General features: G+C 36.5%; 1 protein-coding gene across 1 annotated transcript; it reads right to left on the bottom strand.

Annotated features, from left to right (window-relative positions):
- Positions 1 to 8,975: 8,975 nt before the first annotated feature.
- LOC146138965 (NACHT, LRR and PYD domains-containing protein 3-like) lies at positions 8,976 to 15,013 on the bottom strand. The gene is made up of 7 exons (XM_083394748.1): positions 14,969 to 15,013; positions 14,142 to 14,331; positions 12,044 to 13,785; positions 11,198 to 11,353; positions 9,999 to 10,160; positions 9,518 to 9,679; positions 8,976 to 9,218 (listed from the first exon to the last, which is right to left on the bottom strand). Exons 1-7 carry the CDS (start codon positions 15,011 to 15,013, stop codon positions 8,976 to 8,978), a joined length of 2,700 nt encoding a protein of 899 aa, XP_083250874.1.
- Positions 15,014 to 16,303: the final 1,290 nt, after the last annotated feature.

Below are 16,303 nucleotides of genomic sequence, written 5' to 3' on the forward strand. Positions count from 1 at the left end.
AATATTACAAGTAATTTAAAAAAACAAGGACGAAGATGTGGTAGGATTATAGACCAGTGCCAAGGGCTTCACAAAAGACGTACTGTTTTAATAAACAAATGGTAAAAAAACAAAAAAGTGAGAATTTATCACAACACTATTTTATTTTAAGTGTCACAAACAATCTTTGGTATTACAATTACATTTTCAGAATCACTGATACGAATCCACTGTTATTATACTTATAATAGACAACATTACGAGGCCATATAATTAAAAATTATAAAATAAGCATACAAAATGAAAAATTATCCAACATCAACATTACATTTTTTTATCATACGTTTGGAATCGAGAAATTTTGTTTAAGTTGTCTTGACAATTGCCGCTAGCGGCGCATTTACAAGGAATAATTTTATTATAGCTGATGTTAAATTAAAAAATACGGCGAGAAATTTGTAAGTTTAAAGAATGGTCTCAACTATGTGTGTGTGTTTAAAAAGCGAGCTTTTTTCTTAATAATTTGTTTTCTTTTTCTCTTTGTATAGTTTTGGCATGATGCGTAGCACGTTGGCTTGTCCATTTTTTCGTCCATAATATTGGTCATTTCTTCTTCTGGCAGTTTGAAAATGATTTTAAAAGGCCCAACGGAGTCATTTGCAAAATAATTAAGTTAAAGTTAGGCTTTTTAACGAATAACAAATTAAGTCCTAGCCTAAGTATATGTTACAGCGAGAAACGTGATTTTTAATATTATGACGTACTATTGTCACTGTTTTCTATCCATTTTAGCTTATTTGCTCGCCAAGGGCGTAAGTTCTTCAACTTAAGTTTAAACTGTAACTGCGCAACACCTTAACTGTAAACCAGATTTCTGTGTCCGGTATTCGCTGTGGGTTTAGTAAGTTGTTCAAATTTACTCTTGCTGTTTGCTGACATTTGTTGATTAACTGGAAGCTGAAATTTACCTTTACATTCAATTAGTTTTTTTTAATCGTGAATTGCTCTTTTCCTTGTCGCTAAAGAAAACGTAGCCTATATGTTCGTGTCGCGGTTAATGTGCAAAATCGTTAGATCCATGATATCCGAATTTATGAATTTCACCCTGAATATAAAACCAATGTAAAAAATAATATATAATCGATTCATTTATTGTCATTTAGGCTTTGGAGGTGATCTGTAAACTGTTTCCAGTCTTCTACAACAAATTTTAAATCTTTTTATTAAAACACTTGAAAAACAAGCACAGCAAAATACAGCTGATTAAACTCCACTCTAAATCTACAATAAAGGGACAAATATACACGACTACACGTGGATCAGGGGCGCATCTAGGGTTTTGTTTCTGGTGAAAAAAATTTCGGAAACTACGTCACAAATCTACGTCATAAGTTGAGTATTAAAAAACTTGCTGTTCCCAAGCAAACTCGTCCACAAAAGTGCTGAAAAAATTTGGTCTGAATATATTAAAGAAGATGGTGAGAACGATAACGCAAAAAATGTTGTTTCGTTTATTTAGAGAGTTAATTTCAAAAAAGACGTGACGCTTTGGGAACATAAAGCACGCATTGACCGATGTTATTGCAACTATAAAGAATGTTTGGGCAAATAACTTGTGAGAGATATTGACCCCACAAAGCACAAAAAGGCATAGAGTATGTTTATCTTGTTTCAATAGGTGTTACTTCCAATGTTAAGGCCTAAATAGATAGAAATAAATGCGATAACCGGGTAAAGTTAATTGTAACATCGTAATCGTATGATAGAACCCGCGATTTTGCATTGTTAGGATGGGCAAAGTAATAAAAAGCAATAAAAACAAACAAAATAAAAAAACAACTTAAAATGCTACAGTACCAACCACACAAATCACTAAAAAAATACCTATAGTAATACATAAGCACAACATACCACACTAAGATGGTTTGTCACGGGTTTGATGTGAGAAGGTTGTTGCTAAACTACAGTGTGAGGAAGTTGTTGAGTTTGAAAAAGTTGAAATCTCCTAATAAAGAATCTGGTTTTAAGCGAAAAAATATTTTGTGAAAGATAAGTTGCAGAGAAGATCGTTTAATTTATTCCAACGATGGCTTGTTAATGTTCCCTTAGTGCAGGGATGGCGAACCACAGACCCGCGGGTCACAAAATGACCCACCACACATTTTTAATGACCCACTTGCCTCTCTAGAAACATCGAAATTTTGTCAATGTAAAAAAATCAAAAATGTGTGCAGAACAACCAAAACGCATTTTGTTTATCGCTGTAAAACGTAGGTGGCGATAATTTTAGGGAAATTAAGAGCTCGCAGCCTAAAAAAAAACAAAAAACCTTGCATTACCAACGTAAGACAAATACACTTACAACGACGCAGCAGCAAAGCTTCGCATAAAATTAACATATCTTACAATATATGACTCTCTTGTGCATTTTGCAAGGATTGAGAATGCGTTTGTGACCCGCGCGTTGAAAAGATCCGCCATCCCTGCCTTAGTGTCACCCATGTTATCTATGAAACAAACAACAGTTTTGGTGAGAAATAGGTGCTTGAAACATGAAGTTATATGGAATGCAACTTGTTAGCTGCCTTCAGGTACAAAGAGAAAACAAAAACGTCCATAAACGACCATTGTTGTTGGCTGGAGTGTATAAAGGTAATTTAACAAAAGCAGGTTTTAGTGAGAGAAGTTTGTTACAAATGGTTGTAGCTTGAAAAAGTTGTGAAGAAAAGTTTGAGCAAAGCTGTTTCAATTGTCGTTTAGTTCCAACGATGATCTTAAAATGTTTTCACCCTTGTTATCTGAAAAGCAAACAACATTTTATTACGATCACAAATATCAACTTGGTGCTTTGAAACATGAAAATGAATGGAATGCAACTTGTTACACTGCCTTCAGGTAAAAAGACAAAATTAAAAACGTCTACCCGACCATTAAAGTGGAATATTGTCTAATGTTAAAGCCTCTCGCTTCATGCAGGAGATTTGATATCCATTTGTTAAAAAAAAAACATAACATCATACATAGCGCAACGGAATTTGGAAAAGTAACATCCCAAAGTATATTACGGACTAGAAGTCCACCGGCAACTAAATGCTACAACTTCTATGAAACCAGTGTGGACTCCAGTTCACCCCCGTTCCCATTAAACGAGGCTTTTTATTTGTAGATTGTTGTGGGGCAATTTGAAGCAAAATGACTTTCGGTAAAATTTGAAAATTTGGCAAAGCTATAGCCTTGGTGTTTTTTCCATTTTTGACGATTTTAAAAATATACATATTTCATAGGAAATTACCGGATTTTTCAACAAAAACCGGTTAGAACCGCCTCAAACTGGTTTAATCAAGATTTTGGGGCAATTTGAAGCAAAATGATTTTTCGGTAAAAAAATTTGGCAAGGCTATCTTGGTGTTTTTTCCATTTTTGACGATTTAAAAAAAACGTATTTCATGGGGAATTTACTGGTTTAATAGCTTATTTGCCACTATTTTTAGCTTGTTAATTCATTATTTTTTTTCAAGCCAGGTCTGCAGAAAAGAACAAATTTATTTTTGAAAATTGCTTCCATATTAAGCGCAATAGGTTACGCGTAAACACTTCCACAAAAAAGCGACGATAAATGACACAGCAAACATACAGCGACAAAGGAAAACAAAAACTCGATAAATGTTTAAACGTCAAATGTGACGTTTTGGGATGAGTGACGTCAGTATATGACATCATAACCCTTTCATCGAGCATTATCCCAACAATATGACGTCAGTTGTTGGAAGCAAGTGACGTCAAGTAGAGGCGGTGTTGACTTCATTCCCGCTTAGTGGTTGTGCGCTGATTACGTATCAGTGATGTCATCACACAGAGATGACATGTGACGTGATTGAAGTTCAAACTTGACGTTGATGTGGTCAGGTCGATCGTCGTGGACTCCCGGAGATGAGTCATTTTGACGTCATAATCTGGTTTGTTCGTCATAATGTCAACCGGTCACGTGGTCCTTTTCCGATCTTACTTGACGGGTGTTTCATGAAAATACAGAAAAAAGGTTAAAATATCATCTTCTACTATTCAGTGGCTTTGTTTATTGCGCCTATCCTTATCCCTAAACCTTAAACCCTAGGCGCTGTGGTGTTGCTTCACAACCTATTGCTACTCCTTAAGCCCTATATGGGGGGCCTTAAACCTTGCTTATCCTATTCCTATAGCAGTTGAGGTTTTTGTTCACAACCTATTGCTACTCCTATTCCTTAAGCCTATATACATGGGGGCAACTGTCCGCTGGTTTCGTACTACAGTGAGCAATCGAGAACATACCTATTCCCTAAAGACTGTTTAAGCCCTATGTGGAAAAATGTTGCGATGAAAACCTATACAAACCTTAAAACTCTTAGCCTTAAGGCCCTATATGGGGGAACAGCCCCCTAGTTTCAACGGATGAGTGACTGTTTTTTCACGAACATTCCTATAACCCTATTTCCTATCACTGACACATTAAACCGAGAACCCAACCACAATGCGGGAAAATGTTACGGAAACGTGTAGTGGCCTGTTTGTTGGGTGAATGTGCGTGTTTGCGAAAAACTGAAAATCAAAAGCCTGTAGGAAAAATGGTTAATAAGAAACTGCAAAAAATCGCTACATTAAAAGTCATTTGTCGACGATCAAGTCGACATTAAAAAAGACAAAACAGTCAACCGAACTTTCTGAACTTCTAAGACCTCCCCTTTCCACAATCTATATCAGCAACACATTTAAATTAATGCAACTGACTCAAATGTTCGTGCGGAATTTTGTTTTATTATGTGGCAGACTAAATAAGTGCAAACACAACACACAGTTCTTTCGTCGGGGAAGAATTCCATCGTCTCATCGCATTGAAGTGTTAAGCACAACAACTAGTTTGAACAAATTTTGTCCAAATTGAGTTCGTTTTTTTTTTTTTTTTTATTTTTTTTTTCATTTTTAGGTTAAGAGTTCACTTCTAATTTTGGAAGCATAAAAATTTACATAAAATGTGTTGTTGCCGATAACCTCACTAAATTGGTTCAGAGCTGTGCAGTGTGCTCAAGTATAAAGGGCAGATTTAAGTGAAAAAGCTCTGAAAGACAATCCGGACACTATCTGCTTTCAGAAATACAATAATAAAAGTGCAAAACACCTACAATAGAAGGCGTGGCTCTCACGTGAATTTGCCAGTTGCGGTATATATCGGTATAAACAAGAAACATACTTTTTTAATATTCTTTGTAAAATTTACCGCATTTAGCAACGTCATTAACGACTGTGGGGTGTGAAGTTTGTATATTATATTTATATCTGTAAAAAACATGCACAAAATGTCAGAGGCAAAAAAATTGAGCTAAAGACCGGACGAGAGGTTTTGCAGAAAACATCTCGCCAAAATGCGATTTTACGAAGTTTTTGTGGTTTGCCATTTTAGTGCAAACTAATGCCAAAATCACTGGTTTCAAGTGGTACTACTACTGCTGCTCCAGGACATTAAGCTATCTTGAAAACCAGTGCCTACGGGATTCGGTCATTTAGCTCCAAAGAAAAAGAGAACTAAAATGCAATACTTAGTTATCACGATTGGTTTTATGAACGGTGCAAAACAGCGCAGCCACACAGCACCGCTCTTTTTGCAAACCTTGTTTACCCAAACCCAACCTATAAATGGGCATTAAATCTGCATTTAAAATCTAAAGCCAGGGGTTGGGGGATCTTATGCCCTACGCGAGGTTTGGTGCCAATACCGGTTTGTATTGACTTGCGTTACACGGACACAAGACAAGCCCGTCAACACAACCGTCGGAATCTAACCCTAATCCTTAGTTATAACCGCCATACTAGCTATATCCTACGAATTTAAATGGCGGAATATCCCACTATTTAAGGCGAGGCTAAATGCAACCTATTTATTCAACACGGTGCCACGACCTCATCTATGGGCCACCTACAACGCACCCTAACCTTCTTGTGGCACCAGAACTACCTTGCACCGCCAAGATCAAGCAAGGTTCCCTGCCCGAACCTTGCTTTGACCCAAGCGGTTTCCGTGCGTCAAAAGAGGTTAATACTAAAGCCTATCTCCCACAGCCGAGATTGACGCGCGTGACAGCCACTAGTTGTTACAGCACCTCATAATAGTTGTACGCCCCAGTGGCGTTAAAACGAGATTTTCCCAACAAACGTACAACATCATTCCTCCAGACTGTTGCTCCTTCACATCCAACTTGGCAAATGGCAAACTTTTTCTCGCGCACGTGTTTGGACGAGTCAGTTGCGCAATCAATCAACGCAGGAATTTTGCGCCGCGCCTTAATTATTTTCTGATAAACTGCCTTTAAGCAATAGCTTAATTTTATTCTTAAGGGGCTTAAGAGTAAATGAGTTGTGTAATACTTCTGTATTTAATTTTTTTTTCGGTTTTAAATGAAAATTTGGCAAAGCCTTGACGTGCTTTCGACTTTTGATGATTTAAAAAAAAATGTTTTTTATTAAATATGATCTTTCCAATTTGTCAAGTTTTAAAATGTTTAAAATAAGAATTTTCAGAGTTCCTGAAACATGTTAAGTTTTGTGCTGTTCGAAATGGATTTGTAAACCATTTGCAACAGACAACAAACACAAAAGTAAACACACATATTTGTGAAAAATATTTGTGAAATAACTTAAGTCCAAGTCAAGTCATTTGTTAAAGACTTAAGTCAAGTAATTTTACCAAAACGACTTAATTCAAGTCAATTAAAAACAGTGACATACACTTGAGTCAAGTCATTGGCTTCAGTCATTACAACACCGGAATCCAAACTGATTTTTTAAAGCTAAGTCTATATATTTTATTCGATAATTTTTATGTTTCTTTCGTTTAATATTATTAAAGTTATTAGCACAGACTTTTAAACCCTACCCGCAATCATTAATCCGTACAGTTATTCGGCACTTAATGAAATAATTTGTTGATTTTTGAGTTAATCTAAGCAACTTCTCCAACTCTATACCACGCCTTACTACTCAAAATCAACAAAATAAGCGTGCAGAAATATGTATAAAGGACTCAATTGTTCTACATTATTTTTACAATCGCCTTTTTTTACACACACAACAAACAAGCACTACAAAATAAAAATAAGGCTCAATATAAATCTACAATAAAAGGAACAAATTAGGATTTGTTAAATTTTGCCAAAATATTTTTTTTATATTGACAAATTAATTTAGACTATATGTCAACTGTATCGTGGATATCATGAGCGCCATAAATTACATTAAAGAGCAATCAGGTTAAAACAAAAAAAGTTAAACTTCGTGCCACACTAAGAGGGTTTATCAGAGGTTATATGCGAAAAGTTTTTTGCTGAACCTTACAGTTTTAAATCAGGCGTTCTTAAACTTTTTCTTTGCGGATATATCTAAAATTTGTTTTTGCTTCCCATGGACCACCGTGGAAGGGAATTTTACAGATGACGTCATAAGTTCACATCACAACACAAAAATGGAGTCTAAATACATTCAGTGCAAAATCGTTTTATTTAATTCAACTTTTTTTTGAAAAATTGATTACTTTTTAAACATACACTAATATTTGAATTAGGCTTTCATGGACCCCCTAAAAATTATACACTTAACACCAAGTTTAAACAACCCGGGTTTAGATTGTGGCAATAAGGTAAATACAGAAATGCCGATTGGTGGTGAGAGCAAATTATCGCAAATCTGTTGAAACTTAAAAACGTTTAGGGTTCCTAAATAAGTAAACAAGTATAAGGCGGCGAAACCAGTTGGTGGAAGATAAAACGAAGTTCATTTAGATGTCAAGGTTGTTAGTATTCCTTTAATTCCACTGTTGTTAGCTGTAAAACATACAAGAGTGTTTCACAGCCTCAAATATAAAAAACAAGTATATCATCGCCAACTAAAAGCTACAAATTCTATGAAATTAGTGTGTTTGCGGGACTTATGTTCGCATTAAACGAGGCTTTTCATTTGTGAGTCTGTTACTTATTATAAAATTTGCGAACTTACCTTGCGTAAATATTCCAAATCAACTTCGCCGATATCTTTTTTAGTTAACCACATTTCCTCCACTTTATGAGCGCAACTTCTAAGCAAAGTCGCCCCTTCACTTCCAATATTGTTGCCTCTCAGATCCAAAATCCCCATCTACATAAACACGTGTTAGTTCATCTACGACGCTAGAAGTGTAAGCTACATAGCGTCTATCGTGGCTATGAAGAAGTTTGCAGAATTATTTTGGGCAAATAACTCAGGTTTATTTAAAAAATAATTAGGTTGTACATTTGTTCAGCTTGGCACAACTTGTTTGTTCAATTAACACGACGCCACGTTATAACGCTGTTGTGTGACGTCATGTCTACTGGCCCATTAAACAAAATCCTGCAGCGCCCCTCGCGATCCGCAAGCTAACAGTAAAAAGTCTGATGTTGTAAGATTATTGCAGTTTTGCGTCCGATATTTTTGTGAATCACAAACTAGGTTTTGTGTGTCTATGGGGAATTCCCTGTTTCAAAATGTGCACCCCCGGTTTTAGGGGGTCAGTGTGGGTAGTCCGCATGCAGCGCACCTAGTGGTCGTTAATATACATAGGCCAAACTTACAGGTTGATCCAAGCGAGATATGGCATCGGTTAGAGGTTGTAGATCGGTTTCTTTAATGTAGCAGTTCCTTAAACATAGGTTCTTAACGTTGTGAATAGATTTTGCCAGTAGAGCAAGTTCATGTGATCCAAGCTTGGTGCCATACAGGACCAATCCTTCCATCTACATAAGCCAGTGTTTGTTAGGTTAATATTGTTACAGGTTGCCTCCAATCATTTCATGCAGTCGGTGTTTAAAAGGAGATAGCTTAATATTAACTTTAACTACTCCAAGAATAGACAGCACATCACAAACAATGAAATAAACGTGACATTTTTTCCCCATAAACACACTCGGGCGACAGCTAGTGGTGACATCACAACAATAACAAGTTAAAAAACATAATTATTCACTGCTCGCCCACAAAATGTGCACCCTCAGTTTTGGAGCTAATGTTACTTGAGCACTGTGTGGACGTAAACTTACAGGGCGATCCAAGCGAGATATGGCATCGGTTAGAGGTCGTAAATCTGGTCCATAGAAGTCACAGTTCCACAAACTCAGAATCTTTAGGTTGTGAATAGATTTTGCCAGTAGAGCAAGTTCATCTGATCCAAGCTTGATGCTATACAGGGCCAATCCTTCCATCTACATAAGCCAGTGTTTGTTAGGTTAATATTGTTACAGGTTGCCTCCAATCATTTCATGCAGTCGGTGTTTAAAAGGAGATAGCTTAATATTAACTTTAACTACTCCAAGAATAGACAGCACATCACAAACAATGAAATAAACGTGACATTTTTTCCCCATAAACAGGGGCGACAGCTAGTGGTGACATCACAACAATAACAAGTTAAAAAACATAATTATTCACTGCTCGCCCACAAAATATGCACCCTCAGTTTTGGAGCTAATGTTACTTGAGCACTGTGTGGACGTAAACTTACAGGCCGATCCAAGCGAGATATGGCATCGGTTAGAGGTCGTAAATCTGGTCCATAGAAGTCACAGTTCCACAAACTCAGAATCTTAACGTTGTGAATAGATTTTGCCAATAGAGCAAGTTCATCTGATCCAAGCTTGATGCTATACAGGAACAATTGTTCCATCTACATAAGCCAGTGTTTGTTAGGTTAATATTGTTACAGGTTGCCTCCAATCATTTCATGCAGTCGGTGCTTAAAAGGAGATAGCTTAATATTAACTTTAACTACTCCAAGTATAGACAGCACATCACAAACAATCAAATAAACGTGACATTTTTTCCCCATAAACACACTCGGGCGACAGCTAGTGGTGACATCACAACAATAACAAGTTAAAAAACATAATTATTCACTGCTCGCCGTTGGTGACACCCGCCCACAAAATGTGCACCCTCAGTTTTGGAGCTAATGTTACTTGAGCACTGTGTGGTGGTAAACTTACAGGGCGATCCAAGCGAGATATGGCATCGGTTAGAGGTCGTAAATCGGATCCATAAATGTCGCAGTGAAGCAAATCCAGCCGTTTTACTTTGTGAATAGATTTTGCCAGCAGAGCAAGTTCATGTGATCCAAGCTTGGTGTTATACAGGACCAATCCTTCCATCTACATAAACAAGTTGTTAGTTGATACTTGGTATAAGCGGCTTCCAGTCATCTCAATTAGCGTTTCTGATGGTAGCTTGTGCTTAATTTCATAGGATAAAAGTAACGGTACAGAACGGTGTTCGCTAAAATAATTGCTGCAGTGACGCGGCATTAATAAAATAATTTTTATTTTTATGAAGCGATGTTACGCACCATGCAGTGGTAGACAAGCGTTATGCGTTGTTTCACTGGTTGAAAAACTTTAATAAGGGATGTCTGGTAATACCGGATCTTGGCCGATCCCATATCAATAAGTAGGGTTTTTATAAACATGAATTTCCACCTAATGCAGCAATTTCTATCTTGAAAGGTAAATTCTCAAAAAATAGAATAAAAGGTTGGTAATTAAAATTTTTCGCGCCAAAACGAATTTTGTCCAATAACCTGGAAAAATTATCGCGATCTGATCCGATAGCAGCGACGTCGTTGCAATGCCCCAACAAATAAAATAGATTCAATCAAAACGTTAAAAGGGTGTTTTTCTTTTCAATAAAGCGGCTCACATAGAAAAAACTTTAACTTAGATGTTTTTTTATGAAGGTTAAGTTACTTTTTTCTTTTTTGTATTTTTGTGTAATGTGTAACAATGAAAGAAAACTCAAATTCTTGAACTCTTGAACTCAAATTCCCCTTTTTTCATGTTCGCAAAATATTAACAATAATGGTTTCGGGCGATTATATTTCATTTGTGTACATCTTCGCACCTTAGCCTTTAAAAGTCGTTAGGCCAATTTTTGCTGTAGCGTAAAAAACGTCTAATTACCTCAGTTGTTAACCTTTACTAGTTTTTGGTGAATGTATCTTTTAAGGTTGAAATTGCTGCATTATAGGTGGCAAATCATAGCTAAAATAACTATATTAGGCCATTTTTTAATTTAATCGATTTTGTTTTACTTTGTTTCCAAAATATCGGCATCAGAATAAAATATCAAGTATCAGGCATCCCAACATCTATAATAAGCAAATTACGATTATTTACAAACCAACGTTAATTACCGGTTTTGCCAAATTGTTAATTCCATCAGTAAGAACTCTCAGATCGGGCAGAGCGATGTTTGGGCAACTTAACGACAGATTGTCGATTTTATGAGCACAGGAGAACAGAGCAGTGAAGTCACTCGCTTTGTTGGTAGTAATATATACTTCTCCCATCTGTTAAAGTTATATAAACGTGAACATGAAAGGTCATTCGACCAGTATACTTTCTGTATTTTGCCGGTGTTTTGGAACTTATTCCACATCATGGTTTTTCTCAGTTCGTAGTTGTGGTATTTTTGCTAACCTCTTCAACTATTGTCATTAAATTTGTATTAATCATCCACACTCGAACAAATATCCTTCACCACTTTGATTTTTTTCCACTTTAAAGTTTGCAACTAGGAATGTTCGATAATATCAGATCGTACACGATACCCGATACCAAGTGGTAGAATCGCTACTTGTTCGCTTTTTCGCATAATATAACATTCTGGTATCGTAATAAAACATTCAAAAATCAATTTTAGTTTTGTGCTTAACATAATTCTATACTAAACAGCACAGCGCAGATCTAGAATCCTACCAAAGCATTGAAAGCAACGCAAAAATATGTAATTTGCGCAAAAACCTTTGTTAAAGTGGAATAGAGACAACCCCACAAACCTCGTGGACGATAACCAATACCAAGCGGTAGTATCCCTACTCTTCCGCTTTTCCCCATAACCTTACATTTTTGTTAAGGAAAAAAATATGAAGTTTTGGACATTCCTATAAAAGCAGCATGAGTTTAAACGCAACAAAAATAAGTAATTCTCGCGAAACTCTTATTAAAAAAATAGAATTAAAAAAAAAACATTCTCAAACCTTATGGTCGTTATGCTTCATTGTGTTCATCAACATTTCTAAAGCGTTGCCGTTGAATATGGATGCACGTTTATTGGTAATTCCTCCGATGTTGATGATAAGCTTCCTTTTAGTTGCTTGAAGCACGTGACTGAGACTTGTCACGTGACTTGAAAAGATTGTGCCATCTAAGGGTAACTCTCTAGGAAGGGAATTCCCCATCGAGTTGATGATGTCATTATCACCTGATTCACAAGCGAAAGTGCAAACCTTGAAAAACGTGGCTGTGTCACTCTCCACCCACTTTTGATCGACTGGCAGTCGTGAAGCAAGTGAAGTAACGAGGTTTGTGAGAAGCTCTTTCTTTTTAGCAACTTCAGTTTGAGAAATCTGAAAAATCGGCCGTAGTTTACCGTGTAGGTCCGGATTGAGCAAGCCGAATAGAAATCTTGAAATCATTTCCCATTGATCACTTTCCATGCGTTGAATCAATTGTGAGAATTCCCCGATATCAGTGTCAAACATGAGCTTGAGGGCTGCGAAGAATTCCTGCCAGAGGAGGTGTACAAAGTAGTAAACTTTGTCTCCTTCCAATAGTTTTAGCTCTTTGTTGTCTGAAAAAGCTTGAAATTTAATAAAGTCTTCCAATTGAGTCACATTAAGTCCAACTCCACTTAAATTTTCCGTTTCGAAGATGAATTTATCTTGAAGCATTCCGGTTAAAGCCAAGTGCGAAAGGTCTCGCAAAACATCAGGGTTAGATGTAAACTTAGTAGAGCGAATAGTAAAATCCACAAAAGATACAAAAACATCAGTAACTGTGAATAAAACATCAGCTGAACCATGTTTCACAATATAAGATGAAAGAGTTTTGGCAAAAATTGGAATATAACACAAAGCCTTGGCTGATGGGTTTTGTTCGAGTGACTTTTTAATCTTGTCATAATCCTCTTGGTTTGGATAAAGTTGTTTGAAGAACAATTCTTGGGAGATTTCGTTAAAGCCGATTACCCGGACTATAAAGTGGGGCTTGCAACTTGGGTGTAGCTTGTGATAAGCTCCCGGTCGTGAAGCAAGCAGCTTGTGAGCATTTGGAAGAATGTCGCCTCGTAGAAGGTTCTCGAGAATGACAACTGGCTTAGCACGATCGTACAAACCAATTACTGGGGCTTCAGTTAAAAGATCCTTGAATCTAGCTTCATCCAAACCATCCATCAAGATGTAGCCATTGGATGATTTTGAAAGTTCAGCCAGAAGTAGTTTATCGTTGTCCTTTTCAAACTGCCAGTGTGGAATGATTGACTTGACTAGGAACTCCAGAACATTTATCTTTTCATTCTTATCTAACTTCTTTAGATCGATAAAAAACAAATAGGATTTGTCCTCTGCAAAAAACATGTTTCTTAAGAAACCCCAAAATGATTTATTTCTAATATGCTTAAGAAACTGCTTGGCAAGTGTGGTTTTGCCGATACCAGCATCACCAACCACACCAACTGTGTTGCCATATTTCTCAACATATTCATTAAAACTTGCTTGACCAGGATATTTTGATTTTGCTTCTTGAATCGAGTTGTATTTTGCTTCAAGAAACAGATTCTTCAAAGAAATGGTATTTGTTTTCTTAAAAAACATCTCTTTTGTCCCAAACTTCTCCAACGTTTGTAGGGCCTCTTTGATGACGTCAAGAGGTACCGGTTCAGTTGGCAGAGATTCAATGATGACGTCAGCTTTTCTGTTCAACGATTCTCGCAAAAATAAATCTGAAAACAACAAATCACACAAAACGTCTGTGTTAGTGAAAAAAGAACTTACAACAACAAGGCCGGAATACCCACAGCCTTTCGAGAAATTAAATAATTTGCTCGCTTAATTTCCCCACAATTAATTTGCAAACCTGATGCAATAAATTTGGTAATAATGTAAATTTATTTGTTTAAAACAGAACTCAATTTAAACTGCAATCTTTAAAATTAATCAAAATTAAAGGACCCCTGGTTTAAAGTATCAACCTTCACTGTGTTAGTGGAAACTTCGATGTCTCCAAATAAGCTCCACCCTCACATACGCATCTAAATCCGTGTGTTGCTTCACATACTTCACCAAGCAACACACTTACCATGGTCGAATGTATCCAGTTTAGGATAGTTGAACCAAACGCTTGCAAGGATTGCTAAGATGGCAACAGCAACAGGAACCATCCAAATACGATTTGGTTGGTTTCTTCGGTTTGGTTGGGCTTCATGAAGATGCACCTCACCGAAATATGCATTCTGCGCAACTATGGGGATGGGGCCTGGTATAGGGTCCTGTGAGAAAAGTAAATTTATAAACACTTTATAACTTTCCACTAAATTACAATATTATACTTTGACTGGTCATTGAACACGGATCGAAGTTGGTAGATCATAAAGTAAGATAATGGTTTGGAAGTTTTATTTTTTGGTGCAGTAAGGTATTATAATAAGGAAACAAGAACCTTAAGGACGAACTCCAAGTAAAGCTACAGGTCACATTTTGATAATATTGGTGCTGTACCTCAAACCGTGCTAAATTATATCTGATGTTTGTAAATGGAATTAGTCGTTACAATGTTAATTGATTAGAAATAAAAACAAAATTTATTGAACGCATTTAGTTGGTACACTAATTGCCTTATATCTGTTTCTTTAAAAGAAGCATTCGCAGCATCAAAAGAATACGAGTGAATGGCGGTCATGTTCAGTTTTGTTTGTGTATCTCAGGCGATATTTCTTGATGGGGACCTGAGATTTATTGAACTTAATCATTTACCCATAGAGAGATGTCGCTGCGAAGCTGAGTCTACGGACGAAAAAATCAACTGATCATTCGTTTCGGATTCTTAGCATGTGACAAAAACCAAGTTTCTTAATTTACGTCATAATATTGCCTTTATCACGCAACAAAAGTAAAAATTATATTTACCGCTTCCACGCCATTGTTTCCTTCTTCGGTCTCACTGTCCGACATTTTTGGTCTGAGGTAACTGTCAATAGGTTAGGTAAATTTACAGCAGTTAGCAAAAGTATTTTGTATCTTAAAACAAATAATATTTATCCACGGCGTCATTGTACAATGTACATAAAGTCGTCTACAAAGTCTACCAACTAAGACAATTGCAATTTTAGCGAATGTAGGGCTGTAGTAAAACGGCGCTGGCTCTTAAGACGAGAGCCGACGGCTGCCTATGGTATGTTACACGTCCCTTGTCAACTACTGGCTCCAAAGAATAAGCGCTAAATAACTTATTCTTAACCACTTCTTGTACTCTAGACAAAGTCACTTCACTTAGTAGGTATTGGCCGTTGAGTAGGCTATAGCCTATATTCACAAATCTCAGAAGTACACACGAAAAGGTAAAGCGGGAATTCAATCCGCTAGTCTGACGTTTATAATAGAATGCATAAAATAGAATCCCCTGCAAAACGCTGAAAACACACAGTTCGGCGCTAGGTCACGCGTCAGTGGACAACGGTCACGTGCATAGTGACGTCAAATTAGGCAAAATCTAGATTATTGCATGTTAAATGCTGCGGCAATAGTAAACTTTAATGCCGGAAAAGTCTTCATTTTCATAGAGTTAATAATATAACTCAGCTGCGTCGTCTAACGGTTATTCAAATCTGCTCTCTTCCACAAACGCTTGCCCAAAACAAGGCCGCTGATAATTCCTATTTTAAGGCAGCTGTGGATCGGTAAACCTGCTTTTGTTCGACGCTATGCCGACATGTTTGATTAAACTAGGCAAAGTTACTTTACTAACGATCTCTCTGTATCTTAGTACCCAATATATATAGAAAAGCATCACTAAGTATTTTTGCAATACTAATGCTTGTACAAAACGATAAACAACATTAGCATTCAAAAAAACAATTGAAGCATTTTAAAAAAACGATTTATCTCTTCTATCAGATAATAATTCCTTTTTGATATATTTGTCAATGCACACCAGTTTGAAAAGCCATTTGTTCAACACAAAATGTTAACCAAGTGCCGGTACTAAGTCTACTTTATAACTGCGTTAGTTTGAACATATAAATACTTATTGCCAAACAAATCTTTCATCACATACATTTGTGCCTTCTATCAAGAATGTGTAATGTTTATTAATGTAACCGACACCAAACAAAAATTTGTTTAAGGACTAAAACACTACCTACCCTTTACATAAGCCCATCGATATTAAACCGACTTAAACAACTTAATGACTGTCACAACCTTTAATATCCTCACCAACTCACTTTAAAGCAGACGAAACAA

Source organism: Ascidiella aspersa, chromosome 7, assembly GCF_963924565.1.
Source record: "Ascidiella aspersa chromosome 7, kaAscAspe10.2, whole genome shotgun sequence".
Taxonomy (NCBI): Eukaryota; Metazoa; Chordata; class Ascidiacea; order Phlebobranchia; family Ascidiidae; genus Ascidiella; species Ascidiella aspersa.